Source organism: Oscarella lobularis, chromosome 12 (assembly GCF_947507565.1).
Source record: "Oscarella lobularis chromosome 12, ooOscLobu1.1, whole genome shotgun sequence".
Lineage (NCBI taxonomy): Eukaryota > Metazoa > Porifera > Homoscleromorpha > Homosclerophorida > Oscarellidae > Oscarella > Oscarella lobularis.
The window spans coordinates 2,335,148-2,349,422 of NC_089186.1; the positions used below are offsets into that span (position 1 = coordinate 2,335,148).

The window sequence follows — 14,275 nt, forward strand, 5'->3', positions numbered from 1 at the left end:
ATGCGTTTATTATTCTTTGTCCACTATGACTTCGTCCTTCTCTTCGCCGCGTAAGGACGTCAAGCGACGTGTAAGTCGAGGCTCTTTGCCGCAAGAAGACGTCAAGCGACGTGTAAGTCGAGACTGAGTAGTGTGATGAACCGAAAAGGAATTCGTAGAATGACCGACTCACGACGAAAAACGTTGTTATTCATTAATTAGTTTGCTGATTGTTGTTGGCAGAAACGCACTCCGAGAATGGTCTCGTCCAAGATCGAGCGATTGGCTAAGATAATCGAGGAGGAAGATGAAGATGAATTGGAGAGTTTTCTTTCTACAGAAAAAGGATTTCGATCTTATCAGGTATGGAATGATCGCGTTTTTCATCGCTGCACAATATTGTATTCTCCTTTTCGTTAGTACAACCCCTGGTCTTCATTAATTCACTATGTGGCGGGAAGAGAGTTTGATTCGGCGGAGGAAGTCGATGATTGGCTCACTTATGCAATTGTGCAAATGAATCAAGACATTGAAACAGAAGTGATATGAATACGTTTTGGATTGGTAAATTAATTGATGCGTGGATGCAGATTGGACTCCGCCCACTTGACTGTGCGTGTTTGTGGGGAAATATTTTTGGCGTTGAATGGCTCGTCACTCACGGTGCAAATTTCAACGTGGAAGACGACGTATGACGTGAAATTGATTTCATATGGTTTCACTAATCACTCTTTTTTAGTTGAGACGTACGCCATATTCTTTTGCCTGTGCAAGTTCCGTTGACACGATGAAGAAAATGGTCTATCTCGAAGAACATGGCTACATTTTGTCACCATCTGATATTGTAACAGAATTGATATCAACCCTCTCGCAACAATAACTTTTGATTTATAGGTTTGGGGAGCTGAAAATCAATTTTCGTCATCTGAAAAAGCAAATGAGATTTTTAATTATCTTGTTAATGAAAAAGGATTGAGTGTCAATGCTATTGAAGAAAAGGTGATACATGATGTGCTTTTTTTGCTACATGTGCAATATTTGTAATAGTATGGGCACACTCCTCTGCATCGTGCCTCCGAGAATGGAAGCATTTTTGGAATGAAATGGCTTGTGGAACACAAGGCTGATATCAATAGCGTCGACGTGGTTAGAAGATTTCACTTGTGATACTTTTATTCTTATTTCATCTTCAGGATGGCACAACGCCTTTTATGTGGGCGTGTAGAAGTTCCATCAATCGTTTAGCGAAAGTTCGCTACTGGGATGAAAAAGGAGCAAACTGTCAAGCAAAAGATCACGTGAGATGTTGTTTATTTGCTGCAAATTCAACAAATCGCCGTCTTTTTTATTCAGTATGGGAAGACGGCTTTGTCTCATGCCACCGACCCCTCAAAGTGTGAAGATGACGAAGTGAAAGATGTTCTTCGATATCTTGTCATTGAGAAAGGCATTGATATCAACTCTGTTGATAAGGTCGCATTCTTACGATATTTTGCATTTTTGTTTGTTAATCCTATTTTTAGGAGGGAGAGACACCCGTATTGTACGCATGTGAATATCATCCTTCTTTCCTTGTCATTCAGCAACTAATTGAATTAGGAGCTGATGTCTCTGTCAGAAATAAGGTTAGTCAGAATTCTCATTTCTCAATCGTTTTCTATTCAAATCTTTGTAGAAGAAACAAAATGCATTGCATATGGTTGCACAGAGCAATTCAAGCGTAGACGTATCATCAGTTATTAATCTATTGATTAAGAAGGGTGTTGACGTCACGTGTCAAGATGAGGTGACGTGATTTTCTTGTAAATTAGAGAGAATCTATAAACGTGAATTTAAGGACGGAAACACGCCTCATCAGGTGGCTGAAGATGGTGAAACAAGAGCTCTCCTTCGACAGCATTATGTACGTCATCATTTTGATTCAGTTCCCGTATGTATTTATTTCAATAGGACGCCGCTCGATTTTCCGTTCTTCAACGAGAAACGGTTCGTCCGGATTCAATTAAATTCTGCGTAGTTGGCAAAGAAATGGCGGGAAAAACGACGTACGTGAATTCTCTTCTTCGACTCAATCAACCCCCACCCAAAGAAAAAGATGCTAGAGGTAATAACTCAGTAATCTAAAAATGACTTTTTAACGCATTTTGGTTTTCACAGGCAGCAGATGGCGTTCCGAAATTATGCTACGAAATTGGGAAGCATCTCTCTATTCCGGACGAAGAGAGAGAAGATCCATTGGCCTATTTCCTGACAACTGAAGAATTTCAGAAATGGATAGCTCTTGAGGTCAAACTCGTTCTAAACGAAGACGAGAAAAAAGTGGCTGTTGAATATCTGGACTCGTCCGGATTAGTAAGTGATTAGCATTTTCTTTGCACAGATTACTAATATGTTTATATAGATTATTAATCTTGGTCGTCGCATCTGTGTTCGACCTCAGTGGCTGTGTCATAATGTAATCGGTCCTCTTCTCGCTCCACCCTTGTTTCCGGTTGCCTTGCAGACCAGGAAATCGGGAAAGGCGTCAAAGAACGACATTAAATCGGCTCTGACGGCATTTGAAGACGACCTCATACACAAGGACCGTCCATCTGAATTCGTTGTGAAAACCGACGACGCAATTGAAGTTCTTCGCTATTTGGATCTGTGCATTGAGCTGGAAGACGCGCCTGGAATGTATCAGATTCCCGCTCTTCTCGACGATTCAATTCCTCCCGCCGCCTGGGTTAAAGATTCGACGTTGGACGTGTATCGTGGCCAACGATATGAATGTAATAAGTCAGTCGACATCATCTCACCGTCGTCGTTCGTCATTCTTCAATGTCGTTGTTCTCGTCTGACGAACACAAGTGAAGAGCTTTGGAAGAACGGCATAAAGTTAGTGAGGATTGTCGGTAATAAAGTAATCGAGTGTCTCATCCAATTGGGAATAAAGAAGGGACGTCATTGCATTGACATCGTTTTTCGTTGGTCCAGCAAAGTCAGTTGCGAGGTTGAAACGAAGAAATTCTTCAATGAACTGAAATCTATGATCGCTGAAGCGTGCGATGAACGAAGTCCGGGGGTTATTCTCAATTGGTTCTATTTAGACAGTTCTCATCTTCAGCAACTCAACGAAGATCCTGCTATTTATTTGTCAAGTGAAGTCGATCAGAAAGTCAATGCGAAGGCTTTGGATCACCTCTTGTTTTCCGCTCGACCAGAAAGACGTCATCGTTCTTCCGTCAGAGATTTAGTGATTCTATCCGCTTTCACTTCAGGTATTCATTTTTTGGCGAGTATCTTTTCTTTTTAAAAATTATTATTCAGGTACTTTTCCTCCTGATGATGCTCCGGTATCAGACGATCTGATCACAGCCTGCGCTTTTGCCAATGAATCATTATGGGAAAGTCTCGGCGCTTCTCTCCTCAGCCGAGGCGATCTTCACTATATTCGAGAGCACTTTGATCACAACCACGCTCGTATGATCGAAGTGTTAAAATCATGGAACAATGCGAAATCACCTACAGTGGGTCAGCTTCTAGGATTGCTTGAGCTGTTTGATGTGAATCGAAGGGCAATCATGTCGAAATTTGAATTGCTGTGTGGCAGTAAGTAGACATTGTCTTTTTTATTGTTTTTTTTATTTTGTTTATGAATGGCTGGCTGGCTTGGACGTTGCATGTAAAATTTTTTGAATGTTATTTTTTATCTTTAGGAGACGAGATTCGGTGAGGCGAATTAAAAAATCGGTGTGCTCAATTAAATGAATCAATGCAGGTTATTTAGCGCGCTTTTGCTCATTTCGCTTCTTCGTGTTTTCTTTCGATTTTGATACAAGAGAGGGCGATGTTCAAGCGGAAATCGACGCGACGACAAGACAAACTGCCAACGGAAGTGCGCATCAGCAAGGTGAGGCCTCATCGAGAGGAACACGAGCCAAAAACATGGAATCCCACCTCCAGGAAGAAATCCCATTGGCTCAATCCGACTTCAACCAATCGAAAATCGCCGAAATACAAGGCCGCTTCCAGGGAGGATGCGTAAGCTTCTCGCGGGGGCCCCCATTCGTGGAAAAAAATGGAAGCTTGTGCATTTCCGCACAGACGCTCCTAGTTCCGGGCCGAATTTTCATCCGCGAAGGAACCCTACTCAAAGTCTGTCGCCGCTGTCCAAAGCCGCGACACTTCTTCCTCTTCAACGACGTTTTGGTAATAAAAGAGCGAATGGGCGTGGCCCGATTATAGTTCTCTTTGAAAATGTGTTTATGTAGGTTTATGGGACGATATTGTCACGTGGTCATTATGCTCAGCAACACGTGCTCACCTTGGATCAGATGTCCGTCTCATCTGAGTGTCATTTTATGCCTCAGGTCTATTCCATGGACGAAAGTCAAATCGATGAGCATTTGGGTAGGAAAATAAATAATGTTTAATGTATTTATTTATTTGTTTATAGATACTGATAATGCTTTTCAAATTAATCACACCAATAAATCGTTTCACGTTTTCGCGCCGAATTTGAGCGACAAGAACAATTGGCTATCGAATTTGAAAAAATTCATGGCAAAAGCGCAAAAAGGCCAAGGTCAAGAATTAATTAAAACTATAAATGTTTTTAATTAATTAATTAATAATTTTAGAAAATATCCAACTTGTGACTCGCGCTGTTTGGGTCCCGGACGGAAAAGTCACAGAATGCATGGTCTGTCGAAAAGCGAAATTCTCAACATTCAATAGAAAGGTACACATAAAAAATTGATTCTATTAATTAATCTTTTTATTTTAGCATCACTGTCGCAATTGTGGCAAAGTCGTCTGCTCCGCGTGTTCAAGTCACAAAGTCGATCTTGTCGTCTTCCAAGGCAAGACGCCAAAACCGGGCGACGAACGTCTCGAACGCGTCTGCAACGAATGCTACAACTCGCTCGAGAAAAAATCAACCAACACCAAAGGCAAGATAAATAAATAAATAACGATTAACGCTTCTATTGTCTCTGGGACACGTGTAGCAGAAGACGTTACTTCTCCTAAATCGATTACAATAGTCGATGCGAGACCCATGGCTTCATCCAAGGTAATGATTGCATAGTTAGGGAGGGGGGCATTGAGTGGGATTCTATTGCGATTTCGTTGCCGTATGGTCGCCTAATTAGGAGGGGGAGGAAGTCCGGCTTCCCGGAATTTATTTTTTATAGAAACCCGATCGTCCTCCGCCGCCCGCCGCTTCCGCCTCCGCCGACGCTGATGACGTCAAGACGGGTGCGTCTTTGAAATTGAATTTGAGGTCTAAATATATTTGGTGGATAGGAAAGGGTGATTCGGGTGATGACGTCACCTCGTCGGATTCCGACGATTCCGATCGATTGGACGACGATGATAGGGAGGAGTTGAAGACGACGCGTCGAGCATCGCTTCTCGGCGGAACGTCATGGGAACCAAGTACGTATTCAAAATAAATATATATGCTTTTCTTGGTTTTTGACGTCATAATAAATAAATAGAGACGCGATTGTTATATGTTTCGTATCGATTCGGAGCAAGTGATCGATGCGACGATGCACGGCGGATTGGCAAGGTAACAACGTCTTTTCCTCTTCTTTCTCTCTTCTCGTTTCCTTTCTATATCGATATCTGTTTTTCCCTATGTAGATACATCAATCATTCGTGCGATCCCAATTGCGTCGCCGAAGTCGTTCAGATTGACAAAGAGAAGAAGATTATTATTATTTGGAAGCGTTTCATCAAGAAAGGCGAAGAGGTATTTCTCTGCTTTGCATCTTCTATATCAGGCGGGAGGGTAAGGCTCTTTTCTTTTTCTAGTTGACGTACGATTACAAGTTCGAGTTTGAAACGGAAGGAAGTAAGATTTCGTGCAATTGCGGCGCTTCGTGCTGTCGAAAGTGGATGAATTAGAAAAGTTGGAAGTTTTACGCGTGACTTGCGACTTGAGATGTTTTTCTATTGTCCCGCAATAATGCTAATAACCGAAAATACTGTTTTTGTACATAAGAACACCGATAACGCTGAAAAAATAAGTTGAATCTTTTTCTTGAGACTGAATGGAAGCGAAGGAAAAACCAATTGGTAATAATTGCATACTCCTAGTTTTGCAGTTGATTTGAATTTTTTAATTAATTTATTACAGATCTGTGACGTCACCACCATAGTCATGAGATTCAGTAAGCCCGTACTAAGCCGAGTGCGCATGCGTTTCTCATTTTTTGTTCCTATGGGTTCGTTGTTCTCTTCGCCGAAAGAAGACGTCAAGCGACGTGTAAGTCGAGGCTGAGTAGTGTGATTCGTAGAATGGTTGTTGGCAGAAACGCACTCTGAGAATGATCTCGTCCAAGATCACAAGATTGATCGAGATACTCGCGAAGGAGGGACATCGGGATGAATTGGAGAGTTTTCTTTCTACAGAAAAAGGATTTCGATCTGAGCAGGTATGGAATGGTCGCGTTTTTCATCGCTGCACAATATTGTATTCTCCTTTTCGTTAGTACGAATATCTCTTGTCATTATTTCACTATGTGGCGGGAAGAGAGTTTGATTCGGCGGAGGAAGCCGATCAGTGGCTCACTTATGCGATTGTGCAAAAGAATCAAGACATTGAAATTAAATCAGAATATGTATGAATACGTTTTGGATTGGTAAATAAAATTGATGCGTGGATGCAGGGGGGACTCCGCCCACTTCACTGTGCGTGTAAGTGGGGAAATATTTTTGGCGTTGAATGGCTCGTCACTCACGGTGCAAAGGTCAACGTGAAAGACTGGGTATGACTTGGAATTGATTTCATATGGTTTCACTCATCATTCTTGTTTTAGTTTGGACGTACGCCATATTGTCATGCCTGTGGAAGTTCCGTTGACACAATGAAGAAAATGGTCTATCTCGAAGAACATGGCTACATTTTGTCACCATCTGATATTGTAACAGAATTGATATCAACCCTCTCGCAACGATAACTTTTGATTTATAGGTTTCGGTAGCTGAAAATCAATTTTCGTCATCTGAAAAAGCAAATGAGATTTTTAATTATCTTGTTAATGAAAAAGGATTGAGTGTCAATGCTATTAATATGGTGATACATGATGTGCTTTTTTGCTACATGTGCAATATTTGTAATAGTATGGCTACACTCCTCTGCATTGTGCCTGCGAGTATGGAAACATTTTTGGAATGAAATGGCTTGTGGAACACAACGCTGATATCAATACCGTCAACGCTGTTAGAAGATTTCACTTGTGATACTTTTATTCTTATTTCATCTTCAGGAGGGCAGAACGCCTTTTATGTGGGCGTGTTCAAGTTCCATCGATCGTTTAGCGAAAGTTCGCTACTTGGATGAAAAAGGAGCAAACTGTCAAGCAAAATATCACGTGAGATGTTGTTTATTTGCTACAAATTCAACAAATCACCGTCTTTTTTATTCAGAATGGGAAAACGGCATTGTTTCATGCCACCCGCTTCTCAAAGTGTGAAGATGACGAAGTGAAAGATGTTCTTCGATATCTTGTCATTGAGAAAGGCATTGATATCAACTCTGTTGATAAGGTCGCATTCTTACGATATTTTGCATTTTTGTTTGTTAATCCTATTTTTAGGAGGGAAGGACACCCTTATTGTACGCATGTGATCGTTATCCTTCTTTCCTTGTCATTCAGCAACTAATTGAATTAGGAGCTGATGTCTCTGTCAGAAATAAGGTTAGTCGGAATTCTCATTTCTCAATCGTTCTCTATTCAAATCTTTGTAGTACAAACGAAATGCATTGCATATCGTTGCAAAAAGCCATTCAAAAGTAGATGCATCAGTTATTGATCTATTGATTAAGAAGGGTGTTGACGTCACGTGTCAAGATCAGGTGACGTGATTTTCTTGTAAATTAGAGAGAATCTATAAACGTAAATTTCAGAAGGGAAAGACACCTTATGAGGTGGCAAGGAATGGTGAAACAAGAGCTCTCCTTCGACAGCATTACGTACGTCATCATTTTGATTCAGTTCCCTTATGTATTTATTTTAATAGGACGCCGCTCGATTTTCCGTTCTTCAACGAGAAACGGTTCGTCCGGATTCAATTAAATTCTGCGTAGTTGGCAGAGAAATGGCGGGAAAAACGACGTACGTGAATTCTCTTCTTCAACTCAATCAACCCCCACCCAAAGAAAAAGATCGCACACCCGGGGTTGATATTCATAATTGTGAAAATGAGGAAATTGGCAAAGGATCGTGGTGGGATTTTGGTGCCCAACCCACATTCCACAGCGCACATGGGCTCTTCTTTCAAAAGTCCAATACAATGTTCAATCTCATTCTTCCAATTCGAAAGGGAGACGAGATGACGTCAGAAAAGAGTCTTCTAGAAGAAGGCCAATTCTGGTGTGCGTTTGCAAAGGCTTCATTAAGAACGCTTCTGTCTCACGTGACGTCGCTAATTCCATTTATGATAATATTCAATTTAATCGGTTTTGAAGAAAAGGCGGGAATCGAAGTGAGTTTCCAGATGAAACGAGTCGCCAGAGAGCTTCAGAAACTATTTGGCAATACGTTCAATATTGAAATTGATCACGTGATCGAAATGGATTGCAGTAAGAGCACTTCGGTTCGCATGGACGACTGTCGACAGAAACTCAAGAAAATTCGTGAAAAAATGCTAGAGGTAATAACTCAATAATCTAAAAATCAATTTGACCCATTTTGGTTTTCACAGGCAGCAGATGGCGTTCCGAAATTATGCCACGAAATTGGGAAGCATCTCTCTATTCCGGACGAAGAGAGAGAACATCCGTTGGCCTATTTCCTGACAACTGAAGAATTCCAGAAGTGGATTGCTCAAGAGGTCAAACTCTTTCTAAACGAGGACGAGAAAAAAGTGGCCGTTGAATATCTTGACTCGTCCGGATTAGTGAGTAATTACTATTAGTTTTGCACTAATTAATTAATATTTTTTAGATTATTAATCTCGGTCGTCGCATCTGTGTTCGACCTCAGTGGCTGTGTCATAATGTAATCGGTCCTCTTCTCGCTCCTCCCTGGTTTCCAGTCGCCATGCAGACGGGGAAATTGGGGAAGGCGTCAAAGAGCGACATTGAATCAGCTCTGACGGCATTTGAAGACGACCTCATACAGAAGGGCCGTCCATCTGCATTCGTTGTGAAGCCCGACGTTGCAATTGAAGTTCTTCGCTATTTGGATCTGTGCATTGCACTGGAAGACGCCCCAGGAATGTATCAGATTCCCGCTCTTCTCGATGATTCTATTCCTCCCGCCGCCTGGGTTAAAGATTCGACGCTGGACGTGTATCGTGGTCAACGATACGAGTGCCTCCACTCCGTCGACATCATCTCACCCTCTTCATTCGTCATTCTTCAATGTCGTTGCTCTCGTCTGACGAACACGAGTCAAAAGCTTTGGAAGGACGGCATCAAATTAGTGAGGATCATTAGCAATAAAGTAATTGAGTGTCTCGTCCAATTGGGACTCAAGAAGGGACGTCATTGCATTGACGTCATTCTTCGTTGGTCCAGCAAAGTCAAATGTGACGCCGAGGCGAAGAAATTCTTTAATGAGCTAAAATCAATGATTGCTCAAGCGTGCGACGAAAGAAGTCCGGGAGTTATTCTCAATTGGTTCTATTTAGACAGTTCTCATCTGAAGGAACTTGATAAAGATCCTTCTATTTATTCGTCAAGTGAGGTTGATCAGAAAGTCAATGAAAAGGCTCTCAATCACCTCTTGTTTTCCACTCGCCCAGAAAGACATCATCGTTCTTCTGTCAGAGATTTAGTAATCATATCCGGTTTCATTTCAGGTATTTACTAGTCGCGAGTATCTTCTTCTCTTTAATTAACATTTTTTATTCAGTGTCTTTTCCTACTGATGAAGCTCAGGTGTCTGACGATCTCATCAAAGCCTGCGCTCTCGCCAAAGGATCGTTGTGGCAAAATCTCGGCGTCTCTCTTATCAAAGAAGACGATCTTCACTACATTCGCGAGAAGTTTGATCACAACTACGCTCGCATGGTCGAAGTATTGAAGTTGTGGAATAAGGCAGAGTCACCTATAGTGGGCCAGCTCCTAGGATGGTTTGAGGAGTTTGGAGTGAACCGTATCGCTATCAAATCGAAATATGAATCACTGTGTGGACGTAAGTAGACATCATCTTTTTTTTATCTTTTTCGTTTTCTGGCTGGCTTGGACGTTGCAGACTTTTTAATGTCTTATTTTTATACGTTTTTATCTTTAGAAGACGAAGTTCAGTGAGACGAATGGAAACATGAAAAATCTGTGTGCTCAATTAAATGAATCAATGCAGGTTATTTAGCGCGCTTTTGCTCATTTCGCTTCTTCGCGTTTTCGTTCGATTTTTGATACAAGAGAGGGTGATGTTCAAGCGGAAATCGACGCGACGACAAGACAAACTGCCAACGGAAGTACGCATCAGCAAGGTGAGGCCTCATCGAGAGAAAACACGAGCCAAAAACATGGAATCCCACCTCCAGGAAGAAATCCCATTGGCTCAATCCGATTTCAACCAATCGAAAATCGCCGAAATACAAGGCCGCTTCCAGGGAGGATGCGTAAGCTTCTCGCGGGGGTCCCCATTCGTGGAAAAAAATGGAAGCGCGTGCATTTCCGCACAGACGCTCCTAGTTCCGGGCCGAATTTTCATCCGCGAAGGAACCCTACTCAAAGTCTGTCGCCGCGGTCCAAAGCCGCGACACTTCTTCCTCTTCAACGACGTTTTGGTAAGAAAAGAACGAGTGGGCGTGGCCCGATTATTTGAAAATGTCTTTGTAGGTTTATGGGACGGTATTGTCACGTGATCATCACCTTGGGTCAGATGTCCGTCTCGTCTGAGTGCCATTTTCTACCTCAGGTCTATTCCATAGATGAGAGTCAAATTGATGAGCGGTTGGGTAGGAAAATAAATGAAGTTCAATTTATTTAATTATATATTTGAAAAAAGAACTTCAGACATGCCTATACGTGATAACAGCATGACTCAAAATTGCAAACGCAATCACTGTTCACACAAAAACGAGAGAGTGCGCGAGTGGATGAATTCGCCGCCCGCGCTACGAAACACTGACAGAAGAGTTTCGAAAGCTAAAATGTCCTCTTATTCATTCCAATCTTACATTAGAGACAGTAGAGTCGCAATGGTCAAACGGAAAGAGTAGAGGACACGTGACGAGTGTTGACTGGCCCTTCAGAAATTTGTCTTATTTAGAAAATCAGTTCAAACGTGCGTTTCACCTCATACGGACGGCAGCGCAGCGAGTTTTTGAGCACACTTTTCTGTGTGTCCCAACTAAGACAGACGTCCATAAAAAGGAACAATAATGCGCAATTCTCACATCGCTTTCGACTTCTCTTGTCGCTTTCAATTGAGCGTCGGTTTGCGAGGCGACGCGTGCTCTCGTAATAGAGAACCTGCTCCAACCGAATTGACCCGCTGCGTTGCCTGAAGGAGACGGAAGGAGAGAGACGTCGCTCTACTCGCGCGCATGCTCACGTTTTTCAACTCATGCTCATAGCGCATGCTCACGTTTTCATCTCATAACGGTCGAGCGGAGCGTGAAATGGACGACCTAACCCAAAATTTCGACGCGATGGAAATAGCGAAAAAAGCGATAGCACGAGCTGAAGCGGCCGAACGAGAAGCTGAAGCCGAACGAGCCGGACGAGTAAAGGCCGAACGAGAAGCTGAAGCCGAACGAGCCGAACGAGCAAAGGCCGAACGAGAAGCTGAAACCCGACGAGCCGAAGCTGAAGCCGAACGAGCCGAACGAGCAAAGGCCGAACGAGAAGCTGAAACCCGACGAGCCGAAGCTGAAGCCGAACGAGCCGAACGAGTAAAGGCCGAACGAAAAGCTGAAGACGCGGAACGACAAGTTGAAGCCGAACGAGCCGAGCGAGAACGAGCAAAACGTGCTGGAAAGGACAAAGAGCAGATCAAAGATGGCGCCCGAGGTCAGTTTATTTATTTATTTTTTTTTATGCTATGGCGCAATTCTAGAATGGAAGATTATTGACAATCCCACTGACTGTGGAGCAAGCTGGGACGAAAATGTCATTCTTCGTTTTCATTGTTCAGGTTCAAACGTCCGTTACCAATGGGAGCACAATGCGACGAAGAAAAAAGCGAAACAGCACTGGAAAGATGTCGAACAAGGTAACAATTCCACACTGAAATTGATTTTGCGGAGGAAGGAAGACTTCGGATTATATCGCTGCATTGCTCGGAGAATCGACCAATCGGAAGCTCTCACTTCCAATCTGGTTGAAATTACGTGTTCGGTATGATAATGGAATAATTTATGTGTCTTCATTGACTAATTTTTTTTAGAATACGCTTTTGTCGCCAGGGGATGTATCATCAACTAAGGATTCTCATGACGTATTTTCAAAGCATTTCCTAACTGTATCCAAGTTTGCTGCCTCATACTCGGATGCATTTCTTCCATTCTTTTGGGACGACAACGACGATTCAGAGCTTGACTTGCTCTCTGCTGACTGTCTTGTCCATATAGACTTTGATGCCAGTGATGGGGACATCAGCAATTCTCTCAAGGACGTCTTTTCTCAATGGCTGATACGTCATGATCTGGATCACTTTATTGAAGTAGACGCTCAGGATGTAGCTGCCAAAGACATAGGTACTGTGTCTTTCGGGGTGGGCGGACATTCGGCCAGAGCTGATGTCACTTTTCGTCTTAAAAGCAACAGGGCAGTCCGTATTGGCACAGGCGAAGTGAAAACACCCCGTTGTGCAGGAGATCCTGTTTTTCAATTTCTTCAATATGTGTACATCGTACGACGCTTCCTTTCTGCCAGTGGCCCTCTTGCCGCTGTTGAGGGCTACTTTCCCTGCTTTGGCTTTACATTACAAAGAAATCTGCTATCAATTTTTGCAGCTATTGTTGTTTATGATGAAAATGAAGGCAACCCATTCATGCACCAAATGACGAAAACGAAGATGGCGTACACACACCTGGCGTCTGTCCTCTGTGACGTCCTTCATAAAGTTCAAGTGGCTCGTGTGCTTGGAAAGTGGCTTGAAGGACTGAAGAGGCTGGTAGCTGTCTATCAAGGGAACGATCTGATGATGTATCCTTCTGTCACTAGCTACAAAAACGGTTCAATGCGTTCGTTTGAATACAAGGAATGCTATAAAGGAATGACTTTCAAGGCTAAAGAAAAAGGAAGTAGCGAGAAGGAGAAACCAATTGTCGTCAAGTTCACCGCTTTGCAGTATGGTGAAAAGGCACACGCTCATTTGTCTGAGCTTGATCCACCTCTCGCACCAAGACTGCTTTGCGTTGATAAACACGCGGGAAAGACAATGATAGTCATGGACGAAGTTTCAGACGCTTCTCCCCTTTCTGAACTTTCAGACGATTACCTGGAGGAACATAAGGCTGCAGTGATCGAGGCTCTGGAAGTCGCAATGAAATCTTTGGGTTCCACTGACTTTGTTCACGGAGACCTTAGAAGACCAAATATCATGTACAACGAGAATACTCAACGCATTACGTTGATTGATTTTGAGCTGGCTGGAAAGGAAAGAGAAGTTTTCTATCCGCTGGAAATGAGAACGGGCATTGGATGGTCAAAAGCAGTCGAAGACAAATTGCGCGTCATGAAAACCACAAAGATTCCGGTGACGATTACGAAGGAAGATGATGCCTCCAATCTTCAGAACATTATTGACGAACTCAATAAACTTTGAACTTATGCATGTTAAATTATCCTCTTCTTGTGTAAATATCTCTCATGGCATTGTGTAATTATCTTCTCCTTTTGTATCTCTTATGGCTTTGTGTAATAATTACCTATCCTCTCCTTTTTGTATCTCTCATGGCATTGTGTAATTATCAGGTGTTTCACTGTATCAGGCAATAGCGGGTGTTAAAAATTTTCTACAACCGCTACCCATGAAAGTAGCTCGTAGCACAGTATAAGTATCCTCAAAATGATGGATATTAGTCAATGCAGACATAAAACTTTTCCCTGCTTTTAGTGCGCAAACCACGCCCACTTCTCGAAAAGGCCCTTTGAATGAAAAGTGGTATGTCTCGCAAAAAGCGTTTTTTCCCCGAACACCTGGGCGCGCGGGGCTTTGCCAGCGCGCGCCCTTGTCGGGAGGGGCTCTAAAACGTGATCGGCCATTCTGCAAGTGTCTGCCTGCCTGCCTGCCTGCCTTATTCAAAGGGGTGCCACAACAAGGCGGCGGGGTTTCAGGCTGCGAGCGATTGAACAAGTGACTCCAAATTTCCGAGTGAGAATAACGGAATAATCGGCACT

The 14,275-nt window shown here is 42.8% G+C and overlaps 4 protein-coding genes and 1 long non-coding RNA gene across 7 annotated transcripts; 4 read left to right on the forward strand and 1 right to left on the reverse strand.

The window, feature by feature from the left end:
• The first annotated feature begins 2 nt into the window (after positions 1-2).
• LOC136194213 (death-associated protein kinase 1-like) lies at positions 3-11,000 on the forward strand. Of its 2 annotated transcripts, XR_010671543.1 has the most exons (20): positions 6,173-6,235; positions 6,282-6,404; positions 6,462-6,590; positions 6,639-6,737; positions 6,789-6,893; positions 6,944-7,045; positions 7,093-7,191; positions 7,239-7,343; positions 7,399-7,518; positions 7,569-7,670; positions 7,721-7,828; positions 7,880-7,945; positions 7,993-8,625; positions 8,677-8,871; positions 8,919-9,777; positions 9,831-10,112; positions 10,212-10,413; positions 10,468-10,545; positions 10,609-10,713; positions 10,766-11,000. XR_010671543.1 is itself a non-coding variant. In XM_065983277.1 (17 exons), the coding sequence occupies exons 1-17, from the start codon at positions 26-28 to the stop codon at positions 10,226-10,228; spliced, it is 3,225 nt and encodes a 1,074-aa protein (XP_065839349.1). In that variant the 5' UTR covers positions 3-25; the 3' UTR covers positions 10,229-10,414. The 2 variants fall into 2 exon arrangements, 1 of the variants encoding a protein (XP_065839349.1); XM_065983277.1 differs by lacking the exons at positions 6,173-6,235; positions 6,282-6,404; positions 6,462-6,590; ... (10 more) ...; positions 10,609-10,713; positions 10,766-11,000 and adding exons at positions 3-112; positions 223-342; positions 400-519; ... (7 more) ...; positions 1,655-1,765; positions 1,817-1,882 and having other exon boundaries at positions 10,212-10,414.
• On the forward strand, positions 1,945-3,593 carry LOC136194216 (uncharacterized). The gene is made up of 4 exons (XM_065983280.1): positions 1,945-2,083; positions 2,137-2,331; positions 2,381-3,239; positions 3,289-3,593. Exons 1-4 carry the CDS (start codon positions 2,075-2,077, stop codon positions 3,576-3,578), a joined length of 1,353 nt encoding a protein of 450 aa, XP_065839352.1. The 5' UTR covers positions 1,945-2,074; the 3' UTR covers positions 3,579-3,593.
• Positions 3,743-6,023, forward strand: LOC136194218 (pleckstrin homology domain-containing family F member 2-like). 2 transcript variants are annotated; one of them, XM_065983283.1, is made up of 13 exons: positions 3,743-3,871; positions 3,925-4,002; positions 4,066-4,170; positions 4,233-4,371; positions 4,418-4,546; positions 4,602-4,702; positions 4,748-4,913; positions 4,974-5,035; positions 5,157-5,220; positions 5,269-5,400; positions 5,463-5,536; positions 5,611-5,719; positions 5,782-6,023. In XM_065983283.1, the coding sequence occupies exons 1-12, from the start codon at positions 3,809-3,811 to the stop codon at positions 5,662-5,664; spliced, it is 1,167 nt and encodes a 388-aa protein (XP_065839355.1). In that variant the 5' UTR covers positions 3,743-3,808; the 3' UTR covers positions 5,665-5,719; positions 5,782-6,023. The 2 variants fall into 2 exon arrangements, with proteins under 2 accessions (XP_065839355.1, XP_065839354.1); XM_065983282.1 differs by having other exon boundaries at positions 4,971-5,035; positions 5,782-6,021.
• LOC136194219 (uncharacterized) lies at positions 10,894-11,464 on the reverse strand. The gene is made up of 4 exons (XR_010671544.1): positions 11,326-11,464; positions 11,225-11,279; positions 11,107-11,175; positions 10,894-11,053 (listed from the first exon to the last, which is right to left on the reverse strand). It is a non-coding gene; the product is annotated as an uncharacterized lncRNA (long non-coding RNA).
• Positions 11,465-11,493: 29 nt separating this feature from the next.
• LOC136194215 (uncharacterized) lies at positions 11,494-13,843 on the forward strand. Its single transcript, XM_065983279.1, has 3 exons — positions 11,494-11,941; positions 11,988-12,268; positions 12,318-13,843. The coding sequence occupies exons 1-3, from the start codon at positions 11,509-11,511 to the stop codon at positions 13,698-13,700; spliced, it is 2,097 nt and encodes a 698-aa protein (XP_065839351.1). The 5' UTR covers positions 11,494-11,508; the 3' UTR covers positions 13,701-13,843.
• The last annotated feature ends 432 nt before the right edge of the window (positions 13,844-14,275 follow it).